Source organism: Pleurodeles waltl, chromosome 8 (assembly GCF_031143425.1).
Source record: "Pleurodeles waltl isolate 20211129_DDA chromosome 8, aPleWal1.hap1.20221129, whole genome shotgun sequence".
In the NCBI taxonomy this organism is placed as follows: Eukaryota; Metazoa; Chordata; class Amphibia; order Caudata; family Salamandridae; genus Pleurodeles; species Pleurodeles waltl.
Window position 1 is genome coordinate 332,875,303 of NC_090447.1, and position 26,497 is coordinate 332,901,799.

General features: G+C 41.6%; 1 protein-coding gene across 5 annotated transcripts in view; it reads left to right on the forward strand.

Moving 5' to 3' along the window:
* Positions 1-26,497, forward strand: part of NDP (norrin cystine knot growth factor NDP) — a 333,976-nt gene that overhangs the window by 211,232 nt on the left and 96,247 nt on the right. For all 5 annotated transcript variants that reach the window (XM_069204196.1, XM_069204195.1, XM_069204197.1 and 2 more), the window contains one exon: positions 8,768-9,116. In XM_069204196.1, coding sequence (XP_069060297.1) covers positions 8,943-9,116 — 174 coding nt within the window. In that variant the 5' untranslated portion in view covers positions 8,768-8,942. The remainder of the gene's footprint in view (positions 1-8,767; positions 9,117-26,497) is intronic.

Genomic DNA, 26,497 nt, shown 5'->3' on the forward strand with positions numbered 1-26,497 from the left:
CCTTTCAAAGGCCTGAAGCAGGCACTCCTACATACAGGCTTGATAGACACATGGAGAACCACTCACCCTACAGTCCGTGATTACACTTTTTTCTCTCACTCCCACTGCTCCTACTCTCAGCTTCATTACATTTTCATTTTAAACTGAATAATCATCAGGACACTAATCCCTGCACTACCTGGGACACCTTCAAAGTGGTTATTAGAGGGAAATGTATCTCAGTAATATCTGCCCTGGCAAATTAGAAGGCTTAAGACAGGTTGACACTCAAGGCTGAATTCCAGCTGGCGAAGCGAGCCCATGGGGCCTCCTCCACCCTAGCCTTACAAAGAAGGGTCACAGCCTTGCGAGGCAAGCTTATCGCCATATACATGAATAGAACCGAGCTGACCCTACTGTACCTTAAAAAAATGACATATGAACAGGGGAATAAGGTTTGTTCAAATTTGGCGCACCAACTTCAAGCCAAAAATGAAAATGAATATGTTAGCCAACTGCATCTAGACTCCGGGGAGATCGTTACTACAGAGGAGGACAAGAACTTGACGTTTCAAGACTTCTATAAACAATTATACACCTCTGAACCTATGGACGCGAAGGTGCAGTTGGCTTACCTAGCCAGGGTGGAGCTTCCCCCGGGTGACAGACAGCCAAAATTAGCTCTTGAAAGGTCCCATAAAGGAGGAAAATGTCCAGGCAGCCATTGACATTGTATAAATCATCCGGGCCCAAATGAGTCATGTCTCAATTTTAAAATTCTTTCAGTTCAGATCGGGTACTGCTTTATTTAATTACATTGCTGACTCCCATGGGGTGACACATACAATGGGTGAGGCCTTCGTCTCTGTTATACCGAACCTGAGAAAGACCCCCATTTTGTGAACCCTATTGACCTATTGCATTGTTGAATTTAGATGCCAATCTATATACCAAGATGTTGGCTACTAGGATGAAGTATCTCATGCCAGAACTTGTCCACCCTGATTAATACAGTTTTATTAAGGGGCTCCAGACACATGACAACCTATGGAGGGTGGTCCACCTGGTTGAAAAATGTACTAAAAAGCACATCCCGGCTGTGCTCCTGGCACTAAATGTCGAAAAAGCTTGCAGCCAGGTAGACTGGCACTTCCCCTTCCACAAGCTATGTGCATTTGGCTATGGGGAACGATTTATAGCCATGGTTCAAGCTAACGATTCTCACCCGCAGAGGCACGTGCTGGTAAATGGGTCCGTTCTGACCTTTTTAGCCTCAAATGTTGCACAACACAGGAGTGTCCATTTTCCCCTCTTTTATTTGCCCTTCTTAGTGAGACACTAGTATCGAGAGTTAAAGCTGCACAATCCATCCATGGTATTTCATTTGGCTCGGTAGACCACAAAATCTCCTTTTTCGCAGACAACATTCTACTGTCCCTCACATCCCTGCAAACATCTCTGACTGCCCTGCAAACTGAACTTACACCTTGTAAATTGATGACAGGTTTTTGAGTCAATCTTCACAAGTCCTTCCTCCATAACCTAACTCTCTCCATTAGAGAGATGGAAGCGATAGCAGGATCCATGTCCTTGTCTTGGACTAAGAAAGACCTACTCTATCTGGGAATCAAGATCATTCCTAGAGTGACCAACCTCTACAGAGCCAACTACCCCAGCTCTTAAAACAATGTACGGGTGATCCCAAATGCTGGGCCCCTCTTTATTGGTCATGGCATTGGCACATTAGTGTGATAAAGATTAGCAAGGCTTTTCTATCTTTTTCAAGGACTCCCCACTTTGATAGAACACTTTTTGTTCTCTACATTTTGGTCCTTAATCACTTGCTTTATTTGGCAAGTATTGACACTATCTAGAGAGACTGTTGGTCTAGCCTTGCCTGAATTTCCCCTATATTATAAAGCGACACAACTGAGTGCAGTATTGGAATGGCCAGCAAGATAGTCTCACAAGCACTGGCTTCATATGGACTGAGCTCTAGTAGGTTGATACATATGGGATGTGATGTGAAAATCAAAATCAGACAGCCCACTCAGTGCTTGTCTTAGCACCCTGACCAAGACCACTCCTAAAGTCTGGGACAAAATAAACCAGTCGACTGGGTGAACAACATATTTCCTCACCCTGTCCCCCGATATACTTTAACCCAGGATTTACAACGGCGCTACTCCTGGGACCCTTTGATTTGTGGAGGGAGGGGGATGCTGCAATATATCAAACTTATTCCATGGATATGATATTCTCACTTTCAAAGATTGCAGACATTACTTTAATCTACCGGACACAGAGAGATACCACTATACCCAACTGGATCACTGGGTACTCCAGCCATTGATCAGACTTGTAGCCACCAGGGATATCTCCCCAATAGAAAAAATTGTCAGAAAGGAAGGTGGGACATAGGGCTGTATCTCCTTCCTCTACTCACTTTTGCTCTCCACCGCTCACACAAACAGACTTTGTCATATACCTTTTTGAGAACAAACTACTGGAGTAATGATCACTACAGAGACCTGTCACAAACTTTGGAGAGATATCCCTATATTCAACCATTCAGTGGGAATGAGAGAAGCATACTGTTAAGTTCTATTTGATTGGTACTTATATCCTACTAAATTTTGAAAGTTATACTCAAACGCATCTGATTTATGTTGGGGAGGTTGTGGGCTCATTGGGGATTTTAAACATATTTGGTGGGATTATCTCGTTACTTAACCCTTCTGGTCTGAGATGTTATCCCAAATTAAAGAAGGTTGGGGCTTTCCACTTCTGAACACTCCTGATTTTGCCCTCTTAGGACTGCACCATGCAACCCTTTAAATATCAGACCTTCAGAGACCACTCTATCCTATGGCTATGCCTGGGAGCAGCTAAGGCAGCTCTGACCACATCCTGGAAGAAGCCTGACGCTCCCTTGCTGTCACAGTTGCCCTCACACCTTTGACAGGCCATAACAATGGAGTGGATGGCCAATGTACTTCAAGAGAATCACAAAAATGGGACCCCCTGGTGTGATTCCTTTTGACTGGTCTGCAATCCTTTTCATGCCTGCTTGTACTAGTGCGCTCCACCTTTTCCAGATTTGATATCCAGAGGGGTTAGTGACAAACCACTGGTCACACATTGCACTACTCTACTGTCCTTCTCTATTCTATTGTCTTAACTTCCTCACACAATTTCTGCTGTGTTTCCATCCACATTCATGATAGTTATTTTTGTGGGGTATTTGAAGGGAGGGGGTTTAACACTTGACTACAACTTGATTGTTGTTGACTTAACTGTGATAATATATCTGATAATTTGTTTATCACCGAGAGGCTGGTACTAGTGAAAACTGTATATACTAATAGGACTTGAAATGTGTAATTAAAGTCTCCTTTGCTTGCATTGCTGACAATGTATAGTTATGTGCCCTCCTAAAATGAATAAAGTTTGAGAAAAAAGTCAGTCAGATAAAGCCAGTCCTCTGTATCAGCCCAAACCAGAAGTACCATGATTTTGTCATATAGAACAGCTTTAAATCTTGATCAACTAATAGTTCTTTTTAGGTCGAGCACGCAAGCGCTTTGACCTGTTGTAAGTATTGTGAGCTTTTAACCACTGACACCTCAGGCCCATCACTTTCACATGTTCATGGGCTTGCCTTTCAAAAATCACTTGATGTCATTGGTAATTGCTTGACGTTTGTCCCACATGAGTATTGTGGACTTTTAACCACGCCCACCTCACGCCCATCACTTACACTCATTCGTGGGCTTGCCTTTCAAAAATCACTTGATGTCATTGGTGATTGCTTTACATTTGTCCCGCCTTGAGCATGTTTTTGTCATGCCTTGCAGACTTCCCCTGTTAAATGGATCATTGCAAATTGGCAGTATACTTGAGCGTGGTCAAATTTCTTTTTTTATTTGTCTAGCCCCTTCGTGCTGCATAGAGGCCATGGCGATCGGCTGTATATTGAAGCACTGGTCATATTCTTCCCAATTGCCTAATCATAGAAATTTCTTGTCGCTCTTCCCTTAAAACACTTGAAATTGGTATATGCTTTACATAAAACAGAAATCTTCAAAGCAAAAGCGGCTCTCCCGGCACAGCGTAGAAGCCAATTCTACAATATTCACTGCACTCGGGAAAACTCGACTCATAATGCTTTGCAAGCATTCTTTTTCATGACATTCGTGCTCATAACACAGCCTGTGGTGGTCCTAGGGCAATGGGACTACCACCAAAACGTTCAGCATGATGAGCTCTTTCTGTCTAAGTCATCTTTGGATCCCAACACTATGTTAGTGGTGATCCCTAAATAAAAAACCCTGCCCACCATTCAATTTCTTTTTAAGCATTCTCATGGCTGGAACTTATATATTTTTTAGTTGGGAATGGATTGTGTTTTAAGGGCCTTGTTTGTAATATCATTGCTATAGGCTTACTGTCCCCCAAAAAATGTAATGCTTTATGCTCTTTAGGGACTGCATATGTGGTTACTCTGCATTATTTATTGACATTTTCTTTTTGCATTTGTATTACTATTTTCTTTTTGTGCAGTTATGCCTTCTTGGGGCTAATTATATAGTTACATGACTATGGGCCAGATGTATCATGAAGGCCTTTTGCGATTCGGAAATAGCGATTTTTAAGGAATTGCTATTTTTGACTTGCAAAATGCCATGTATCACATTTGCTAATCGGTAATAGCGATTTCTTAAAAATCACAAATGCTATTACCGAATCGCAAATTGCGATACCGGACCCATTTGCACTTATGGGCCTGTTGGCCCATATCTGTGAATTTTTTGCATTTCCAAAATTGCGATTTCTTAACTAGAAATTGCAATTTTGGAAATGCAAAACCCCAGGGTGCAGGGGGCCTAAAGCCCCCTCTGCTGCACCCCAAAATTATTGTTTTCACCATGTAAGGTGCACACATGCCAAAAGGGAATGTGTGCTTTACATGTAAATTTTAAAAATGCATTTTAAATACATTTTTAAAATTTGCACATGGTTACCACCAAGTTCAACTTGGTGGTAAATAGCGATTCCTAAATGCCCAAATCGCATTTAGAAATTGCTTCATACATGTGCTAAGGAATCGCAAATAAGGATTCCTTATTTGCGATTTCTTATTTAGAGAGTCGCAATTTGCGACTCTCTAAACAGGGTCGCAATTTTAAGGAATCGCTATTTTAGCGATTCCTTAAAATTGCGTTCAGAATGTCTTTCACACATTCTGAAATGGCATTTTGCATTTACAAACGGGCATTCGAACCGTTTGCGAATGCAAAATGCTTTCATACATCTGGCCCTATGTTTCTTGCAAATGGTATTTTCATTGTGGTGTCCTCCAGGGGCTGTTCTAACAATTGAAGTCATAGCAACATATTAAAATCTCTGAGTCACAGAAACGTGCCCCATAATACTTTGCAGGGCATTACTTTTACAAAACATGTTTGCTCATAACTCAGACTGTGGTGGTCCTAGGACAAAGGGGCCAAGTTCAAAACATTGACCACAATGTGCTCTTTCTGGCTACACCATCTCTGGCTGGACCACCACACTATGTTAATGGGGACTTCAAAATAATAACTCCCCCTACCCCTCCCACCATTCCACCTCTTTTAAGGGTTTTCATGGCTAGAACTTTTGTTTTTATAGCTACAAGAAATGTTGTTTTAAAGGCCTTGTTTGTAATATTGTTGCAGTAGGCCTCTTAGCCTTAAAAATGCTCTCTGGGGTACTAAGTATATGGTTACAGTGCATTACTTTCTCCTGTTTTTTCATGGGGTTGTGCTTTCTAGGGGGTAACAATATGGTTACATAACCATGTTTCTTAAAAATAATATTTTTGTTATGGTGTTCTCTAGGGGCTGTTTTGAGCATTACAGACTAATGCCAAAAGTTAATTTCTGATAAAAGTTTAAATGATAATTGTATATGTTTTCATAGTTTCTCCTCGTTACAATTATGATCATAAATCAGGCCAGCTTAACATTCTAATTACACTATGACTGTCTGAACACTCTTGATATGTTTGGGTGACCCTTCTGGTTTATTTCTCCTCTGTACATGCCTTTTGGGAAATTGTGTTAGCCTGCCAGCAACGCTGATAGGTGGGAGGTGCGGGTGAAAGTGGTATTCTACTGGAATGGGCACGGCAAATATGAATTTGGATTCTAAATGGCAATGTTTTCAATATTTGCTGCAAAGACAGGAAAAAAGTAAATTGAAGTGCTTTAATTAAATGCAGGGCCACTGGAATTATTTGGCAGGAAAAGACGAAATTATGAGGCTGGGTTGACCAATTTATGTGGCAAGAAAAGTCCAGTTATGAATTTACAATGCCAATAGCTCTAACTCAAGAAATCGTGAGACCTATTGCATTGCAAATGCTTTAAAATAAAAAAACATGTGGTTTTTAATAGCTGCTGAGTATTAAGGATCAGGAGGCTAAGGGGAAGGAGTACTGTTCTGCCTCTCTCTTTCTGAGCATTTTCATTGACTCAGGATTTCCTCAAATCTTCACTGGCCAAGATACTGAGTCCCTGATTTATACTTTTACACACAGTTTTGCGTGTAAAAGTATAGCGCCAGCTCAAGCCACTCATGGATGCCGGCCAGGTGCCATATTTAAGGAATGACGCTAGCCAGCGGTAATGCTCGGTTAGCGTCATTGTAAATGACGCTAACCGGGTCGGCGAGACGTAGGGGGAACCAGAGGTTGTGCGCCGAATAATGACACCACACTGTTTAGAGGCACAAAAATTGCCTCTAGGCAGAGTAATGCCATTTCCTGGCGCACAACCTCTATGGACATGGCTCCTGTTTTAGTAAAGATAAGAGTCATGCCCACCACCCCAATGGCCATGCCCAGGGGACAAATGTCCTCTGGCCAGGGCCATGGGGGCCAGTGCCATGCCGGGGGTCCCAGGGTAGGGATCCCGAGAGGGAAAATAATTTTAAAAATATACTTACCAGGACCTACCTGGGTTGGTTCCCCCATCCTGCAGTGTCCCTCTGGTGTGGGTGGGGGTGTCCCTGGGACCAGGAAGGGCACCTGTGGGCTCTTTCCATGGTCTCTGACCATGGAATAATGCCCACAGGTCCCCTAATGCCTGCTTTGACCCAGGCGTTATTTAATGGTGCAAAGCAAGCTTTGCACCATTATTTGACCCCTCCTCCCACCGTGCGTGATTTTAGCACGGGGGATAAATATGACGCTAAGGCCATAGAGTGATGTTTTGCACTGGAATGCCTACCTTGTATCTCTTTGACGCAAGGTAGGTTTCCACGTCCAAAAAATGACTTTAACTTCATAACTTTGACGCTAGATGGGTCTAGCGCTAAAGTATAAATATGGAGTTAGGTTTCCACCGAATTTGCATAAAGAAAATGATGCAAATTCGGCGCAAAACCAGTATACATATGCCCCTGAATGCTTAGAAGCTCATTCATTGGCCTCTTTACAAGGTAAACAGATACAAATCAGCATTAATAAGGAAATGTGTTCACCCAAACCTAGAGCTTAAACATGCTTCAAACTACTAAAAGCAAGGTGAATCACCCTATCATGCATTTAATGCAACTTATAGGTGCATAATGAGCTTTAAAGTGAGTAATGTTTCTCACGATGAGGAGAGCCCAGATATTCCCATCACCGTCATGTATTTTGACAGGTGTCATTCCAACACCCATGAAGAACAGACAGAGTTTAGCTGCATATGCTTCATCATACTACTTCTATATTAGGGGAGAACCGAAAAGGTTTTACAAACCAGCCTTAATATAATGACACACTTCGAATCCCTGGGAATCTGGAGTTTCCATGGCAGCATGAACAATTGCAAGCACAATCTCCCACTCACTATCTTTCTACTTTAAGGACTTCTAGAATGAGTCAGGCCTTAACTTCCGGCAACTCCTCCAGCACAAAACACATTCATTTCCTTGAACATTTGCATTGCCACCCACAGATGGACGCCATGTGCAGCCTGCCGTGATTTTGGAAATTATTCTGTTCTTATTAAGCCCTGTGATTCTATGGTCTCCTTGAAGCTAGATATAAGAGGACAAGAAAGAAACATGGTATGTTTTAAACTTTCAAAATCGATCCCTTATCTTATGAACACTTCTTAACCTTAGTGGCAACCACCTGGTGTTCTATCTGGATAGTCCAAAAAGCCTCTAGTTCACTTAAACCAAAACCTAATTTAAATAGTTGAACGTATTTAGCCACACCTTTCACAAACATATCTAGAATCAATGAAAAACACAATTACATTGATTCAGCTTTTTCCTTCTAAACAAGAATTTACCATACTCTCTACATCAACAACCATCTGTTGTTTAATTAAGAGATTTTATTGAAAACAATTGGTTCCTAACGTAAAGGGACCAAAAGGTACCAAAAAACTAGGCACATGTGGTCTTAATTAGCGAAATGTCATTGGTCAAAAGCAGACAACTTCCAGAAATTGTGATGTCAATTGAAAAGCCTCCTATATTTATACGCTTACTCAATAAATAAGATTTAACCAAGCAAATTATCCTTTGAGAAAATGCTCCAAAATGCTGTGAAATTAGTAATAATCTGTATTAAGATCTGTATCAAGGAGCATGCTAGACTAATCATTGAAGTCCCAGAGCTCTACTAATGGTTATGGAGTGATGATCTCTAGTCCAGATTTTAATTTCCTAATCCTCCTTAATTGTTTTGATGCCTGTATCTGTGGTGTGCCATATTATAATACTTTTCTTTCCCTGTCTTTTGTTGCAGAACAGCAGCAGTTGCTTTGATGGATTACAACAATCACAGGAATCCAGGGTACCTGAAACAATGACAAGCACAAGCCTGGAACAAGACTGGTCTTTATCTGTTGAAGGAACTTGCCCCTCTATTTGGTTTTTTTGTTGAAACCTCCTGCTGCCCATCCTGTAAGCTTTCGTTAACAATGGGATATCATGTCCTAGTTGTCTGGATTGTGATGCTCTCCTTGATGGCACTCATGGGAGATACAGACAATAAAAAGAACAATGGTTTACTTTTGGACTCAGATCCTTCACGCTGTATGAGGCACCACTATGTTGATTCCATAAATCATCCAGTACACAAGTGCACCTCAAAGGTAATGTAAGTTCTAGATTCAAAGGCATTGGCATATGAGTGAATGAGTGACCACATTTGTTAAGTGCTTACCACCCAAGAGGTCCCTCCCAGCTGGTCTTATTACTCCCTATCTAAACAAGTAAGTCTTCAGCTTTTTCTTACCTTTGAGGGTGTGAACCTATTGGCTGATAGCAACACAAAAGGAAGATGGACGGAATGCTGAACAATGCAAACACTCACCGCCAGTCACATAAATGGGTTTAATCCATTATTCTTTTGCTCAGCATGACACCCCGGTTTGGACCCAGCCATATGCATATCAGCCCTGACCCTGTTCCTCATGGGAACAGTCCAGCCCAAAGTACCAAGCCATGTCCTCCCTGGACCGGAAACAAGCATCCTGGGACTGGTTTCAGGGTATCACCCTTCAGCAGCCAGGCTAGCTTAAATCTAGTAACACAGTGAGCACAGGACCCACATCCGGACATACCCTTTCCACTTAGGGCAACTTTAGCAACACAAAGGGATTATGAACAGATTGCAGAACAATGCAAACATTCACCCCATTCACAGATCTGGGTTTAATCCATCATTCTTTTGCTCACCATGCCACCCCACTTCAGACCCAGCCATATGCAAATCAGTCTTGACCCTGTTTCTTATGGGAACAGTCCAGCCCAGACTGTCAAGCCAGGTCCCCCCTGGACCAGAAACAAGCATCTCAGACCAGTTTCAGGATATCACCCTTCATCAGCCAGACTAGCTTGAATCTAGTGGCACAGTGAGCACACCACCCATGTCTGGGCATACCCTTCCCAATTAGGGCAACTTTAGCAACACAAAAGGATGATGGACGGAGTGCTGAACAATGTAAACACTCACCCCCAGTCACAGATCTGGGTTTAATCCATCATTCTTTTGCTCACCATGCCATCCCAGTTTGGACCCAGCCATATGCAAATCTGTGTTGACCCTGTTACTCATGGAAACAGTCCAGCCCGAACTGCCAAGCCAGGTCCAAATTCAAGCTAGCCTGGCTGATGAAGGGTGATACCCTGAAACCGATCCCAGGATGCTTGTTTCTGGTCCAGGGAGGACCTGACCTGGCACTTCTATCCATCATCTGTTGTTTTTGCATTTACGTATAGCCTTATAGCCTGCCGTAGAAAGCTATGCTGGCCATTAAAGACCCACTCCAGCCTTTGAACAAGGGAGCGGGACTTTAATGCTAGTTTAGCCCAGCTACGGAGTGCTATAAGGCTATTAGAACATTCTGCCACTACATGGCAGAATGTTCTAATAAATAAAACAAAGGCCTCACAAAGCCCGAGGGGACTGAAATCCCCTCGGGCTCCGTGAAGCCTTCATTCACAGCAACAGCTGTGAGCAAAATTGGAATGTTGGAGATCCAGGCTTCTTCTAGCCATTAGAAGCCCGGAGCACTCTATTGTTTTCCGTATAGCTCCCAACATTCCAATGTTCCAATTAACTGCAGTGTCTGAACTGAAGAGGAACTGCACCGCGTGAACTGAGATTAACTATGCGTCATCTGATGGAAGCATTTGAGATATATATAGGATTTTAACTGTGATACATCCTCTAACAGGAAGCCAGTAATACAGTTTCCAGAGAGCCAGTACCAAAGAATGTTGAGCCCTCTGAAGTCTATTCAAAATTGTATTGGCAAACCCCATGTAGTGGGAATTACAGTAACTGAGATGGGCATTCACTGCTGTCCCAACAATCAGAGTGTGGATACTTTGAAAGAGATGGGGCAATAGTGGCTTGAGCTGGGTCATGTTGAAGAACAACGTTTGGTTACTGATAGTACTTGAACCTTAAGTGAAACATCAAGCTCAAATCGAAAGCTTAAATTCTTCACTTTTTCTGTCAGGGTGGATTTGCCGCATGATTAATGACAGAAGTGTGTAGTGAGTGTATCCCTTGATTAGAAGAGATGGACAAAAGGCAAATTTGAATATAGAGATAACGTGGGGCAATATTGTACATTTAAACACTAACAAAACTAACGCAAAATATATTTTCAGTTGTCAGATATATTGCTGTTTAATACTTCAAACTTTATAACAAGAATCATCAGTTGTTTCAACCAAATTTTGAGTATTGCTTCATTTTCCATTTGCTCTGCTGCTATCCCATAATCTTCCTTGCAGTAGTTGGTTTGTTACAACATTCACCACATAAGGATTTGCTGAGAGAAATAACACTGTTCATACTTGCCACAAGGATTTTGAGCTATTTGGAAATTTCCCTGAAGATTTGATTTGGATAAGTTTGATAAAATATTTTTGTTTGCAATAAAGTGTATTATTTATTGTGCAAAACATGTATTTGGTTAAGGGTGTATGTTAGCCAAGGTGTTAATTAGGGAGTTGTGATTAAAGATCCTGCAACTTCCCGAGGAGCTCTGTTTTGAAACCTCTCATCTTTCAGATGGGCTGACTACTGATTCTCCAAGACAAGTGGAAGAAATTCATTCAATGTATAGGACCCAAGTGCCACATGACGTTTCAAGAAACCTGTGTCTTAACATTGTGTAACAAAATAACTGTGGTTTTGGACATTATTTATGAGTGATCTGGGCATGAAAATGCAACTACTATGCTCATTCTTAATAGTTCTGAGGGTGCTTTTTACCTCACGTTATAAGAGTTTTAACCTGTTTGTAAGTGTTATACATATTGCAGACGAGGAGTCATTAGAATTAAACAAAGATGATGAGTGAGTGGTGCACACAATGACATCAATATGGCCTAAAGCACAACTTCACAAAACAATAATGAAACATCCTCCTCTGAGGCTTACGAACCCACTTTGTACTTTTACTGCTCTTATTGCAACTCCGTTTGTCTTCTTTCTTGTGTCATCTGTCTTCTGTGGCCAGTGGTTGTAAGACCATGTTCGGCCTTGCTCTGGTCAACTTCTAAATTATGCATATTCACAGCAGTTGTCTAGCTTCATAGAGAGTTATAATCATTTGGAGTTTATCAATGAATGCTAAAAATGCTAAAAAGTTTAATCTATTTGTATGTGAGCTGTTTCCCTGAATTTGATTGTGTCCAGACTCTCAATCACAGTGCCTTGAGAATGATCTTGGAATAGCTAACTATCATAACCTGAGAAGGCCATCGTGCAGGTTTCTTTAATTAACTTCATATTGAAGAATGTTGTTTCACTATAATGTCTCTCAGTTATTCTGTAACTCTTTGTGGAACCCATTGTTTCAGTTTTACAAAGTTAGATTATACACATTTGCCTATTGCAAATAAACATTAGTGGTGCGTTGTAGTGCATTCTTAGCCTGAGTGTTGTTTCCTTCACATCTCGGAAAGTCGCCAGTCAATTGCTCCGGTTATTTGTTGGTGTTGAGTTGTGTGATGCTGGGAGAAAATGAGCACTTTTTTTTTTTAATTTGGAAGGGAGCTTTGTTGCCTGAAAGGAAACAATGTTTGATCCGGGGCTGTCTTTACAGTGTTTACATATGAAAAACTTTTTTGTTTTTTCTCTGGACTGGGTGATCAGTTGTTGGAAGCTAGGCTTCTCTGTATGCATCATCACCCTAGTCAGTGTTTTACAATGCAGTGTTGTGAGACAGTATCACAATACAAAACCGGAGATATAGGAGCCTCTAATAAATTTCTCTTATTAGAAATTATTTGTGACATCACAAGATTGCAATCTGAAAATGGCATTGCTGCCCTGTGGTCATGGCTTTACAGGATAGATGTGACGTCACAATGGGGTTTCTTAGGTGTTTGGTGGAATGTGAGCATTGCTGTAAATTGGCGGTGCCCCCCCCACCGCACATTTGATTACGCCGCTCTAGCTAGAGTGAGGGGAAGCACCATGTTTACTCTGAACTGCATACAATATATTTTCCAGTTAATTATAAACTGCATATTGCTGTGCTTAGTTTCACAGTACGGATTTCACATTTATCCAAATTATCAGAAGCAACAGTATATCTGTCATATTAAGAGACAAGGAGCGAGGAAGGAAGAGGAATGATGCCATTATCTATTATAAGGAACAAAATACTCTTTACTGTAGCATCTTGTGATGTCATTGGCGGCAAGGGGTATGCAAATTCAGTTAATATGGTCTCATCAGGCAGGGAAAGGACTTGTGAGGACACATACTTCTATGATCTTGGTGGTGCACAAGTGCCTGTTTGAGACATATTATTGTCAGACAAAGAAGCCTACGTTTGTACACAGATGGCATATTTACATTTAATCTACATATGTTTTATTGAAATTTTCATTTCTGCAAAATTGTACCATCATTTTGGTGAAATATGCAAAAAATATCTCTAGCCAAAAACATGTGTAGTTATTGTATTCCAATAAACCAACAACAACATATGTCGTGGTGTACTTGTACTTTAATAGTAATTCATACCTTTCTGTTCCACTAATGCATTAAAAGTCATCCGTTCACAAATTCAGGTTTGAGAGTTTAGATTCTCACGTGCCAAAGTGCTGCTGTCATTTCATATATTCATTCTCATGCCTATTTATCAGCAAATGACAGCTCATATTTTAACATCTTGTACCCAAATCCACATATCAGTCAACATAGCAAAGATTGATTACTGTATAATTGCACTAAAATGGACATTCACAGAAGGAAAATATTGAGTGTTTGAAAATGAGGCTTAGTTGATGTTTTGCACCACAGCCCGTTCAAATTTGTAAGTGTATAGGATTTAAAAATCAATCAAATCATTTTTGTGAACATCTGAGCATGCACAATTTCATGACCCAATTCAAAAGAATGATATGAAATCTAGTAGATCAAAATTGAAAATCTCATACAACTTAAATCGTTTCAATTATTTTGCCTTAGTCTTGAATCATAGGATGTTGTTTGAACAGGCACTGACTCATTACCTAGTATGAATACTCAGCTTCAAACACCCAAATATTAGATTTTTGCCACCTCCAGAAATGTTTAAAGAAGAGAGCAAATATTCAAGTTCCGGAATAATCAAACACTAGCACAAGAGCCAGCCAAGAAAGTTCTTTGTTGTCTTCTATTTTTACTCTACAAAATGTCTACCAGAACTCGCAAATCAAAATACAGATCAGAAATTTCTTAGATTTTGGTTTAGCAGATCACAATTTTAGATATTGAGAGAACTTAGTGTTGCATATGTAAAATCTAAAAGGAAGCGGTGGATTACAATTGAAATTATAAAACATATTTTGAGGTTGTACTCATACCCCTTAAAAAGCAGAACATGTTTGGGATCTTCTTAGGCCACAGCCTCCCAAACAATGTAGCTGTCCGGTTTGCTAAAGACATCCTGGAGCATTCAGAAAGCTGACATAGGAATGTATTCTGCCCCTAGCTTGCCATTGGCTTTGTGGTTTGTAACTCAAATTTTCTTGCTTTTCATTTGTTGGCTTTATTTGTTTTAGGCTGTTGAGTGTGTACATTCCCTTGCCAAAACCTTATTTACAGTATTCTTCCAAGTGCTCCCTTTCTGTAAACAGGCCTGTAAATCTTGTTCTTATTTCATCACATTTGCTGTGCATTCAAAGACCAAGGTCAAATGTCAGGTGCTGTCTTCTCAGGGTGCTTGTTTGCATTTCTTTCTCTGACTTCAAAGAGAGAGGATTTATGTGAAAATCTTGCTGGATACCAGGGGTAGGAAAGATTTTTTTTCTAGCACACGACTACATTGAAATAAACTGAAGTATTTCAGAATATATCAGAATTAGGAACACAGTGAAGCACAATTTTGTTACTTTTGAAGTGTGCTCGAAACAAATACTTTAATATAATCAAAGCAATTCATTACGCTAGGTGATGCAATTCCCACACATTTGTGCTTGTGCACTGTATAGTTTTATTAGTAAAACTGTATGTGCAAATGTAATGGTCATTTCAATTGAAAATGTGTTGTCTGTAATGGCAGTGTGCTACCACATCATGAATATACTCCACTCTTCACCACTCCACTCTACTGTGCACCACTCCACACCAATGCACTCACCTCTGCACCACTACACCTTACACCACTCCACTGCCCTCTGCACCACTCCACTCTACACCACTGCATTATATGCCACTTCATGCTGTGCCTCTTTACTCTACCCTGTACCACTCTACTCTATGCCAATGCACTCGTCACCAATGCACTCTAGACAACTCCAGTCTAGGCCACACCAATCCACTCTGCAGAATTCCACTCTGCATCACTGTACTCTGTGCCACTCTGCAACACTGCACTCTATGCCACTGCATTCTTTGCCAGTACACCCTATGCCAATGCACTTAATTCTGTAACACTCAACTCTATGCCCCTGCACTCTGTGCCAGTCCACTCTATGCCACTCTAATCTACTCTGCACCCCTGCACTCTATGCCATTGCACTCCACACCACTTCACTCTACACCAATACTTTATGGCACTCTACACAACTGTACTCTACCTTGCACCACTCCCTTCTAACACTACTTTGCTCTACTCTGAAACAATCTATTCTATGCCACTGCACTTTACACCACTCTACTACATAGTACTCCTCTCTATGCCTCTGCACTCCATTCCGCTCTACTCTTAACCACTGGATTGCACGCCAATGCACTCTACATAACTGCACTCTATGTCACTGCACTCTACGCCACTGCACTCTACTCTAGATCACTGTAATCTATGCCACTCTACACCACTGCAATCTACTCTGCACCACTCCATTTTGCACTACTCCTCTGCACCCTGCACCACTCCACTCAATGGTACTTCACTCTATGCCATTTCACGCCATGCCTCTCTGCTCTACCCTGTACGTACCACTCTATCCTACTCTACTCTGCACCACTCTATGCTACTGCACTCTATGCCACTCCACTGTACTCAGTGCTACTAGACTCTATGCCACTCTACTCCACGCCACTCAACTCTATGCAACTGCACTGTACACAGCTCTACTCTTAACCACTGCACTCTGTACCAATGCACTCTACACAACTGCATCTGTCACTGCACTCTACACTACAGCACTCTAATCTGCACAACTGTACTCTATGCTATTGCTCTCTACACCACTCTACACCACTGCACCCTGACACTCTACTCTGCAACACTGCACTCTCCACCACTGAACTCTATCCCACTCTACTATGCACTACTCTACTCTACACTACTCAACTCCATGCCACTGCACTCTAGGTCACTGCATTCTACAGCACTATACCCTATTCTGCACCACTCTATGCTGCTATACTCTGCACCACTCTACACCACTGCACTCTATGCCACTCAACTCTACTCTGCACTCTTTGCCACTGACCTCAATGCCACTAGACTCTATTCTGTACCACTACCCTCTGCTCTGCATCACTCAACTCTAAATCAAATCAAATCATTAACATTTATAAAGCGCGCTACTCACCCGTGCGGGTCTCAAGGCGCTAACTCTACACCATTCCTCCTGCATTACTCTGTGCCAGTCTACTCTATGCCACTGCACTCTATGCCACTCTACTCTGCACTGCTGTACTCTGTGCCACTCCACTCTGCACCACTCCACCCTGTGCCACTGCACTCTGCACAACTGCACTGTACTATTCACCACACTAATCTGCACCACTGCATTCTATGACACTGCATTACAAGCTGCTGAATTCAATGCCACTGCAGTCAATGGCACTGCACTCTACATCACTGTACTCTGCCACACTCTACGCCACTGCAGTCCGCTCTTCAATAGGCAAGACTTATTGGATTTGCCAATGCTTGTTTTACTGAGTCATAGTGAAAAATAGAGACAATAGTCCACAAGTGGGCCTTCATATAGTAGAAAATGTTATTTCAGGTAACTGGTCAGCTTATTAACTGTGCTTGAAATGTTACTGGATCCTAAGAGGTCTCAGTAAATTATTCCACATTAATATTTATATTGTATAAATGCAATGCATTTTAACAGATTCATGTGAATATATGGATGAAACATCTGATGATTTTAGACATTTAACTTAATTGATTGTAAGCAATTTTATTGTTTTTGAGCTGGATTTTGATATCAACTGAAGTCTATACAAAGGCATTCCTTGGTTCAGGGTAGAAAGCTATGTTGAAAAAATAAGTGTATACTTAAGTTAGAGTGTCATTTAACCGTCTATTAAGTAAAGATGTTTTTCGTAGTTGCCCTAATGTTATTACTGGTTATTCAACAGATGAGCAGGTTTGAATATGTTTGCATATCTGTGATTGCGGACATGCTTGAATCCATACAACACAGCAGTCAACTGCAAAAGGCATTCCCGGGTTTAATTCTCCTGCTGTCCAGAATATTTGTTGTAGGGGGACTCATTCATTCATAAATATCACAGAGGCCTATTAGTGGTTCAGAAGTGTGCTCATCTATTATTTACTGGCACTGAAATAACCTTTTTCCGTGGTGGGCCTTTCTTCATATTCTGTATCTGAGCATTCTAAAAGTAATGTTTGCAAAAATAATTCTATGCTGTTTTTTATAGGGCTGTGGGGGTAGCAAATAGAATGAGAAGCACATAAGTACAGAGATTTATAAAGTAAAATTATGAACCACACAAATAAATACTTAATTGAGAAATTGGGTAGTTGAGATACATAATTGAAGTTATTGGTTAAATGTGCAACATAGTCCTGAAAACAGCAGACGTATCCCAGGAGATTCATGCAGCTGCACAGCTTACCAAAACTATGTCTTGGAATCTGTCCTGTGCAAACATGCACACTGTCAAATCTCAGTTCTTCACAAGATGTAAAGGCTGTAAGCGGAATAAAACATAAAGTAATTTCTGCTGATGAACTAGTGGTGAGGTCTCTGTTAATACACCAGGCCAAACAACTAAAAGAATTGCCAAATGGCTGAAGTTCTAAACCAGAACATATTCTTGTGACATCATTCACAGGAAATGCACATAACTTTGAAAATGGTGATAGGATATTAAGTGACCTTTAAAGGAGAAAGTAAACTTGATGGAGCGCTTTGTTTCACGCAAATTCAGGTTCCTGGAGCACTCTCTCATGAATCTTTTTTCCGACTAAGGCAAATCATCGAATTCAATACATTTAAAAAATGTGAAGCACATTCGGCTCCACAAGGAAGACAGAGAGTGGTTACATTTCAAGCCATAAAGATTTATTAAGGGATGAATATGGTTTCAAATTCAAAACCAGTTCTCCTATGAAGAGAGCAACCTACTCTGCTAAATTGGAGAAAAGCTCTGCTAGCAAATCTAAAAGAGGGATCTTCCTAAGGCATACAACTTTTCCTTTATGGCTTTCCTGTTGTCAGGTCAACATACATTGTGAAATTAATACCCTCTCTCCACATACCCATACCAAATAGCTCTCCAGAAACATGCAAGACCGCTATCTCCATCTCGAACACCTGTCACAGCTACTAATGACTACACATTTTTCTGCACTCAAATTTTATTATAGGGAAGTTTTACATCTCTCCTCACTTTTACTATCTACTGAACCAGACACTTTTTTTCTACACATTGACTCATCCTTCCCATTTCTGCCTCACTTCGCAGTACTACTAGCTGACAACCTCTCTATGTCATCTCCAAATCCCTTTAAATTAAATCAGTAAAATCCTTTCCTTCCTTTATGTTACTTAATCAAATACTCCTTCTACACACCACATTCTTTGTCCCCTGCTTTAAAAATGCCATCAAGTGAAATCTTTTTGTTAGCATTAATCTTTACAAATATATTTTATAAAAATTGCAATAGGAAATGCCTAATCAAACATGCCTTAAAAAACATTTCACATAAATATTTTAAAACCAGATTGAGTTTAATTATTTATGAATATTACCTATTTTATTCACATTGCCAAGGTAAAAATCCTAGTATCTCGACCAATAATCAATTTTCTGCTAAAAATCACATTTAACATAATTGTCTGTGGCATCAACTGTTTTTACCTGAACCCACGTCAGATACTCTAGGGCAGAATCACAAAATTGTTTATAAATACATAAAGTAATACTGCTGGAGTACTTTCCATACTTATACATTCCCTTTTGATCTGGTCCCGAAATGTCCAACACCCTAAAATGTACAAAGAGGACTCAGTTTTCTCTTTGTAATATTTGCATATACTTATACATTTGGTATTTCCCAAGTCATGTCTTTTCTGGATTGGTGTTTCTGCACCTGATTCACAATTGCTGGTGTAAAGTAGGTGCAATTTCCTTGTTTAGTATTCTTGGCTTACTCCTCCTTGCACGGAGCTACAAGTGTAATTCAAAGCAAAATATTTCCAAATCGGGTTCTCATGTTCAGATGTCCCACTCAAATCTGAATTACAGAATGTTACAGCAAATGTAGAAAATGCACACTAAATTATAACACAACAACAGACAATGGCAGAAAGCGCTACGCAGATGTGTGAAATAAAAGAACACTGCAGGCCCAACTCCAACACTAATCAAAATAAGGTGAAAAGTTCACTTGAAAACACTGAAATAAGTAGCCTGAAAAGATTGCAGTTAAAAGCTAGCTTGTGTTTAGAAAACATAGGTATTTACGACTTTAGCATACAGGCTCACTGGCACATACTTCGGGCCAGATTTAAAGAAAAGTGGTGCAGAGCGGTGCTGCGCCAAAATTGGTAGTGCCGCGCTGCGTCACTTTAGAAACACACGGATGCGCCGTATTTAAGGGAAGACGGCGCACCCCCGCGTTTCCCCCTGTATTGGTGCAAAATTTAGCTGCCAAGGATGTCTGTATTGAGAGGTGTGATTGTTTAAGTGTGGGAAGGTGTCCCTTCCTGCACATAAACAATCACTCATGGCGCTTTGGCACTTCTGTGTGTGCTGCACAATGCAGCACACACAAGAGTGCCAAAGCGTCATTTTCAAATGATTGTTTATGTGCAGGAAGGGACACCTTCCCGCACATAAACAATAATTTCTGTCATTTTGCTTTTTCTATGCGTGTGGCAGAATGCAGCACGCACAGAAAAAGCAAAAATCAAGGACAAATAAAAGTATTTCTCCTCGTTACGCCCTGCTAATGCCAGCCCTGGGGGTGGCGTTAGATTTTGGCGCTGCCTCAGGTTTACGAAATTTCATAAATCTGAGGCAGTGTCAAAATGCAATGTGTGTTGCTGTGGCATGCCTACACCAACACCCATTGCATGCCCCTTCCAAGCACAGTGCAGCGTGGGAAGGGGCCGTATTTACAAGGTGGCATTAAGCCACCTTGTAAATACGGCGCTGTGCTTAGCGCCACTGGATCGTCACAAAAAGTAATGCTCCTGTGGCGCTAGGGGCCTATAAATATGGCCCTTCATATTTCCAAATGGATTGTAAACCTGATTAACCTGATTAGACAATGAGTGCAGCTCAGACTACACAATAGTCTTAGGGTTACAATGATAAGGCACACAGGGTGTTAAAATTGTATTTGCTGTAAAATGTATGTATTCAAGAGTGCAAAATGGTAGTTTGTCGAGCATTGTTAAATCCACAAGTGAAATATGTGTAGAAGATAGTTCAGAGTGAAGGGGTGTTAGAAATGGGGTTCCTGTTAGCTAGCATAGACACCGAAGACAGGCGGAAACTGTCATTCTAGTGAGGGTAAGGGTGTTACACACCTAAGATAACCCCTCCTCACGCCCTTGGTAGAGGCATGTAAAGCATTTGCACAACACACACACCAGTGACACAATAAATACACTACAAAAGAGACTCAACACAGGGGTTATAAAAAAATATAGGCTTCTTATATTATAAACATCATATGTCTGGACAATAATATAATACCAAATGTGGTTGCTGCAGTAAAGCTTCATAGTATGACAGTGCCAAGGTCATGACCTTATACATTTGGCTGCACCACTAATGCACATGAAGGGTTCCTCTGGTGAAAAACCTGAATTATGACTATAGTCAAGGTAAGAGAGTTACACACCTAAGATAACCCCTGCTCACCCCCTGGGGAGCTTGGCACAGAGCAGTCAGGCTTATCCCTAGAGGCAATGTGTAAAGCATTTGTGCAACACACATGCCAGTGACACAATAGATACATCACAAAAGACACTCCACACTGGGTTATAAAAATATAGCCATCGTATATTGTAACCATCATAGGTCTGTACAGTAACATATTACCAAATGTGGTTACTGCAGTAAAGCTCTGTAACATGACAGTGCCAAAGTCATGACCTTATACATTCAGCACCACCACTAATGCATATGAAGGGTTCCTCTGGTGAAAAAACTTATGAATATTAGGTACATTATGTGAGAGCGGTAATAATGCTTCTTACAATGACAAGAATCAGTACGACATACTTGGCAACATAGTGCCACTTTCTGGTTATAGCAGTCACCATATGAATCACTCAGTATTTCTAGTATTGTGCCTATCATGCAGGACCTGAAGGGATACTCATTATCCTGAGTAAATCAAGGAATGAGAAGCACCATACTTGCACACCAAATAGTCAGTCTGCCTACCAAACATGACCCACAATGCCTCCTTGGGGTACGCACAACCCCAACTCTGGTTCTCCTTCGTGGGGCAGTCCAGTTACTGTGGACATGTTGCAGGCCCCCTGGGGTTCAGGGCCTGGTGAGTCCTCTGGAGTACTCTAGTACTTGGTACAGGGCAGTGTTTGGACTCTATGAGCTGGCGGTGCCAGGTCAGTAGTGGACTCCTCGCTCCTGAGTGCGGATCTGTGACTTACAGGCTCGGGCATTCGGGGAAGCCAGAAGGCATGCTGCACTTGGTCCCTTAAAGTCGGCAAATTGGAGGCAGTGTTGGCTTCCTTCCCTTCTTGTGGCCAGAGGAGCGGGCTATACCAAGGGGATCATGTGAAGGCAACGTTATTGGTCCCGGAGGCAACATTGTGGGTCCACACTGCCACCCCTACCACTGCACATCACAGCCCCACCTGCAAGGGTGCGGCAGCGGGAAGACTCCCCATGGAAAGGTTTATGGCCTTCCTGAGCCTCACTCACCTCTGGTGCTCAGCGAGGACACAGGAAGAGCTCTACAGTGTGCGTCATGGTGTGGCCGGAAGTGGGTAGAATTGTGGGGACCTGCAGTAGTACCCTTAGGCAGCTGGTTCAAGCTCCGGTGGGTGTTACTGTGTGCAAGAAAACTCTTCTGGTCTGCCAAAGGGAAGGGGTACCCCCTGGCGCTGCAGCAGCTATCTAGCTCCAGAGAGCATGGTGTTGGAGGGAGCTCAGAATGCAGAAGTCCGCCCTAACTAGAGCAAAGCCCGAAAAAAGGTCTCCACACTTGCTTCTTCCAACAGAACTCCAAGCACCCTGGAGGATAATAAGCACTTCCCACATGCTCAGCAATGACGAGCGCTCACTTGTGATGTTTTGGAATGAAGGTAAAAATGAAATGCTCGCTACGCACTAGTTAGGAAGAGTACTGGGAGGCATAAATGTAGAGGGCAGGCAACAGTGGACAGAGACGCCAGCACCCTGAAGGCAGGTAGGGGGAGTTCCTCCTGGTACTCAGCCAGTGCCCAGGGAAACCAAGGTCAGGGAGCAGTTGGCAGCAGGGCAACAAGCAGAAAAGGAATCCAAATGAGTTCTGTGTGCCACCCAGCAGATACCAAGCAGCAGGGCAACAAACAGAAGAGCAGTCCACTTGAGCCCTTGGTGCAGTCCAGCAGTCCCTCTGGCAGAGGTTGGGTCCCAGTTCCATGAGTGCTCTCCTCATCAGGGGCAAAGCCCCTTCTATTTATACTTAAAAATGCCTTTGTTCAGGGGGTAACTTCAAGTCAAGGGCAATACCCTTTCAACCCAGCCCCATCTCCAGACATCAGTAGGGGGGTAATCAATCCATTGCGTGAGGGCAGGACACAGCCGATTGACATGTAAGGTGTGAACGACCCTCCCTCTCACTAGCCCAGGAAGACTATCAGTATGCAGATGCCTCTTCTGTCACACCCAGCCCCTCCTGTGTGATAGCTGTCTAGGAAGTACACACCAAATGGAGCTGTCACTCTGACAAAGATGTGGATTGGAATCAAACTGCAAAAGCACTAGAGTTATAAGCACAAAGAAATGCCCACTTTCTAGAAGTGACATTTCTCAAATAGTAATGTAAAATCCACCTACACCAGTAAGCAGGATTTCTCAGTACCATTCCAAACATACTAAACATGTCCATGGTAGTCCTCATAGATCAGAAGATACCACATAGACATATGTCATGGCATTTTCTATGCCATCCTATGAGAGGAGCAGCACTCACAGTTGTGAGAAACAAACTAGGACATATAGTACATAAAGGCATATGTCCTACTTTTTACCTACACAGCACCCTGCACATAGGGCTAACTAGGGCCAACCTTATGGATGATTTAGGTGTAGTAAAATGGGAGTTTAGGCCAGGCAAGTAGTTTGACTTGACAAGCCAGTGTAGCGGAAAACTGTGCATGCAGGCCCTGCTGTGGGAGGCCTGAGAGGTTTGAAAGGCTACTTCTGTGGCTGGCGCAATCTGAGCTGCAGGCTTACTAGTTGCATTTAATTTACAGGCCTTAGGTATATGTTATACCACTTTACAAGTGACTTACAGGTAAATTCAATAAGCCAAACAGGTATAAGCCAGTTATATTAAGTTGTATGGGAGAGAGCAGGTGTACTTTAGTACTGATTAGCAGTGGTAAAGTGCCCAGAGTCCTGAAGCCAACAAAAAGAGGGCAGACAAATAGGAGAGGAAAAGCAAAAAGTTTGGGGATAACCCTGCAGAAAGGGCCATTTCCAACAAGGGGTTATGGGGTGACGGGTGTTCAAATGCTGCATAGATTATTGCGCATCTTTTACTGAGTGAGAAGACGCAGTGGTTTTCGAAGTTTTGCCTGTGCACAGGGGCTAGAAACAAGCCCGGGGACTGCCAGCTTTTAAAAGTGAGGGCAAATGCTGAGTAACTTTCCATGCTCTTTTTTACTATATGACTTATTTTCCATGGCAGTGGTAAACACAGATGTAGACATATAAGGTCAATAGAGACATAAGGGTATTGTATTCAAAATTGTGTACATGTTTTGCATAATATCAGGAAAGGCACTACATAAATGCTTCACTGGTCAATGTAGGTACTGAATAGGGGACTGAATACGTGTTTCTTTTTGACATAGAGGGGCAGCTGAAAAGCTGATGTTGCTAAATTTGACCTCTAGATAAGACCTAAACACTCAAATTACTGCCCTGGACCTAATGTCTGGAAGTCATTTTGTGGCCCGAGAGATGCACAGTTTGAAAAGGTTATCTTCTCTGAGAGCAGAGAAAAGTGGCAAGGGGCGACCAGTTGCATATACTGCTTTAAAATAGAATATTGTTGATTAATTGAGGACTGCATTAATGGTTAACTTGCTATTCCTAACAACCAGTTATACATATTCAATTTGGGTGATTTGAAATTGGGGGTTGCCAATGCATGTCTAATGGTTTGACACAGAGGGACAGCGGGAACGTTGAAGTTGTTAAAATGTACCTCTTAAGTACAATCTGGACACTCAAATTAGTACACTGGATTTAATATCCAGAATTCACTGTGTAGTATGAGAGATGCATAGTTAGAAAAAGGTTATCCTCTATTGGCGCAGAGGGAAGTGACTAGGGGTTGCTGGTTGTCTTTACCGTTTAGGTTTAGAAAAAAATGGTGATTCATACTTAGAAAATAGTTGGTGTGTTCATATTTCTTTTTATGCTGATGGTGAGTGCATGTATGTATGAATGAAGTGGCCACTGTTTGATGTTGTTATGTAATGTTGCTTATTGTTCTTTTAATATGTATTGTATAATTGACAAAGACATAAATTGTTAGATTTTCCTGCTTTAAAAAATTATTTGTGTATGTTTTAAAAGAGGAGTGATATTTGCCTACATAGATAAAAAGGTTTAACATATTGGGAAGATGAGTAATTATGGAGACTGCCTTAGCACATATGCAGAGGGTCTTTCCCCATAATCAGAGAAAATTACAACAATAATGCTTAGAGTGGTCTAAAGCCACCCAAAAACACATGTATCACTGGCCAAAAGAAGGGACATTCGATGATAAAATAACTGAGCATATTGTTATATACTTCAGGAGTTAGTATGGAGGAGTCAAATTTCAAAAATTTGAAACTGTTCTAGCCCTGTGGCAAGAATTTTGTGAAACATTTAAGGACCCCTTAAAAAATAATACCCCAAATACCTCATCTGCTTCCCCACCCCCATATTATTCTATGGGTACCTCTCCCAAGGTGGTGCAACTGCAAGAAGCTACATTGGGATTTGAGAACCCCAAAATTGAGACCCCTTCACAATCCCCAAGACCTACCCCTGATGTTGCTTCACAAATGCCAGTCAAAATATGTGAGCACACCTAGGCAGCAAGCAAAGATAAATCAATCTCAGTTTTCAGGACAATTAGAAGCACAGTTCACCCTACCTTTAGACCCATCCTCTCCCGAGGAGGACAGAAGTGAAAAGCAAAGTTCAGGGGATAGTGATAACCAGTCACATGATTCATCAGCAACATCACATTTGTTGCAGAGGAGAGACAGAACAGGAAGGGTAGTTAGGGAACAAGTGTCTACTTCACAGCAAAGAAATGCAGATGATGTTAGATGGAGTGACTTTGTGGACAGAACTGCCAGTATGGCACAATGTCCAGCATCCCAAGAAAAATATAGGACTAAAGGTAGTTTGCTACCTTGGCAGAAGGAGAAGGGGAGCGTAATAGTTTCACTAGAAAGTGTTCAAAAGTGGTTATTGCAAAGTGAGAGTAGGGGAGATTCTGGGAAAATAAACAAATAAGATAGAGCCCGTACATAAGCATGCATATAGTATGGATGAGCTGCTTCAACCCCAAGAGTTAGGCACTCTATCTATGATATTAATATTCAAGAAAGACCCCTTATTGATCGGGGGTAATAACAAAAGTGCAAGGGGGTTATCTGATCGAGTTGGTATGACAGAGGGAGAACAAGAGAAGTTTTCCAGAGTTGGGAAAGCTCGAGTGACAGAGCTCGAGAGATTGCAATTTCAGGGAATGCATGGCCAACCAGACACAGGCTTGGGATCTTGTGAAGCTATGAGAGGACTGACACAACAGGATAGATCAATGCAGCAAATGAGTATTCATTCAGCTTTGCACAGTACAGATCTCACCCCTAGTGAGACAGTTGCACAAGGAGAAAATAACTGGCACAGTGGTGTGCCATAAGTAGAGAATTTAGGGGATTGGACTGAATGGCTAGCATAACAGGTGAATCCATGGTCAAAAGAAAGATCTTTTGATTCACACAATATGGCAAATATAGAGGATTGTATTATTTATGGAGAGGGAGATCCAGACTGCGATTATCCCTATATGCGGAAGTGTTTGCATTTATGGCAGGAATA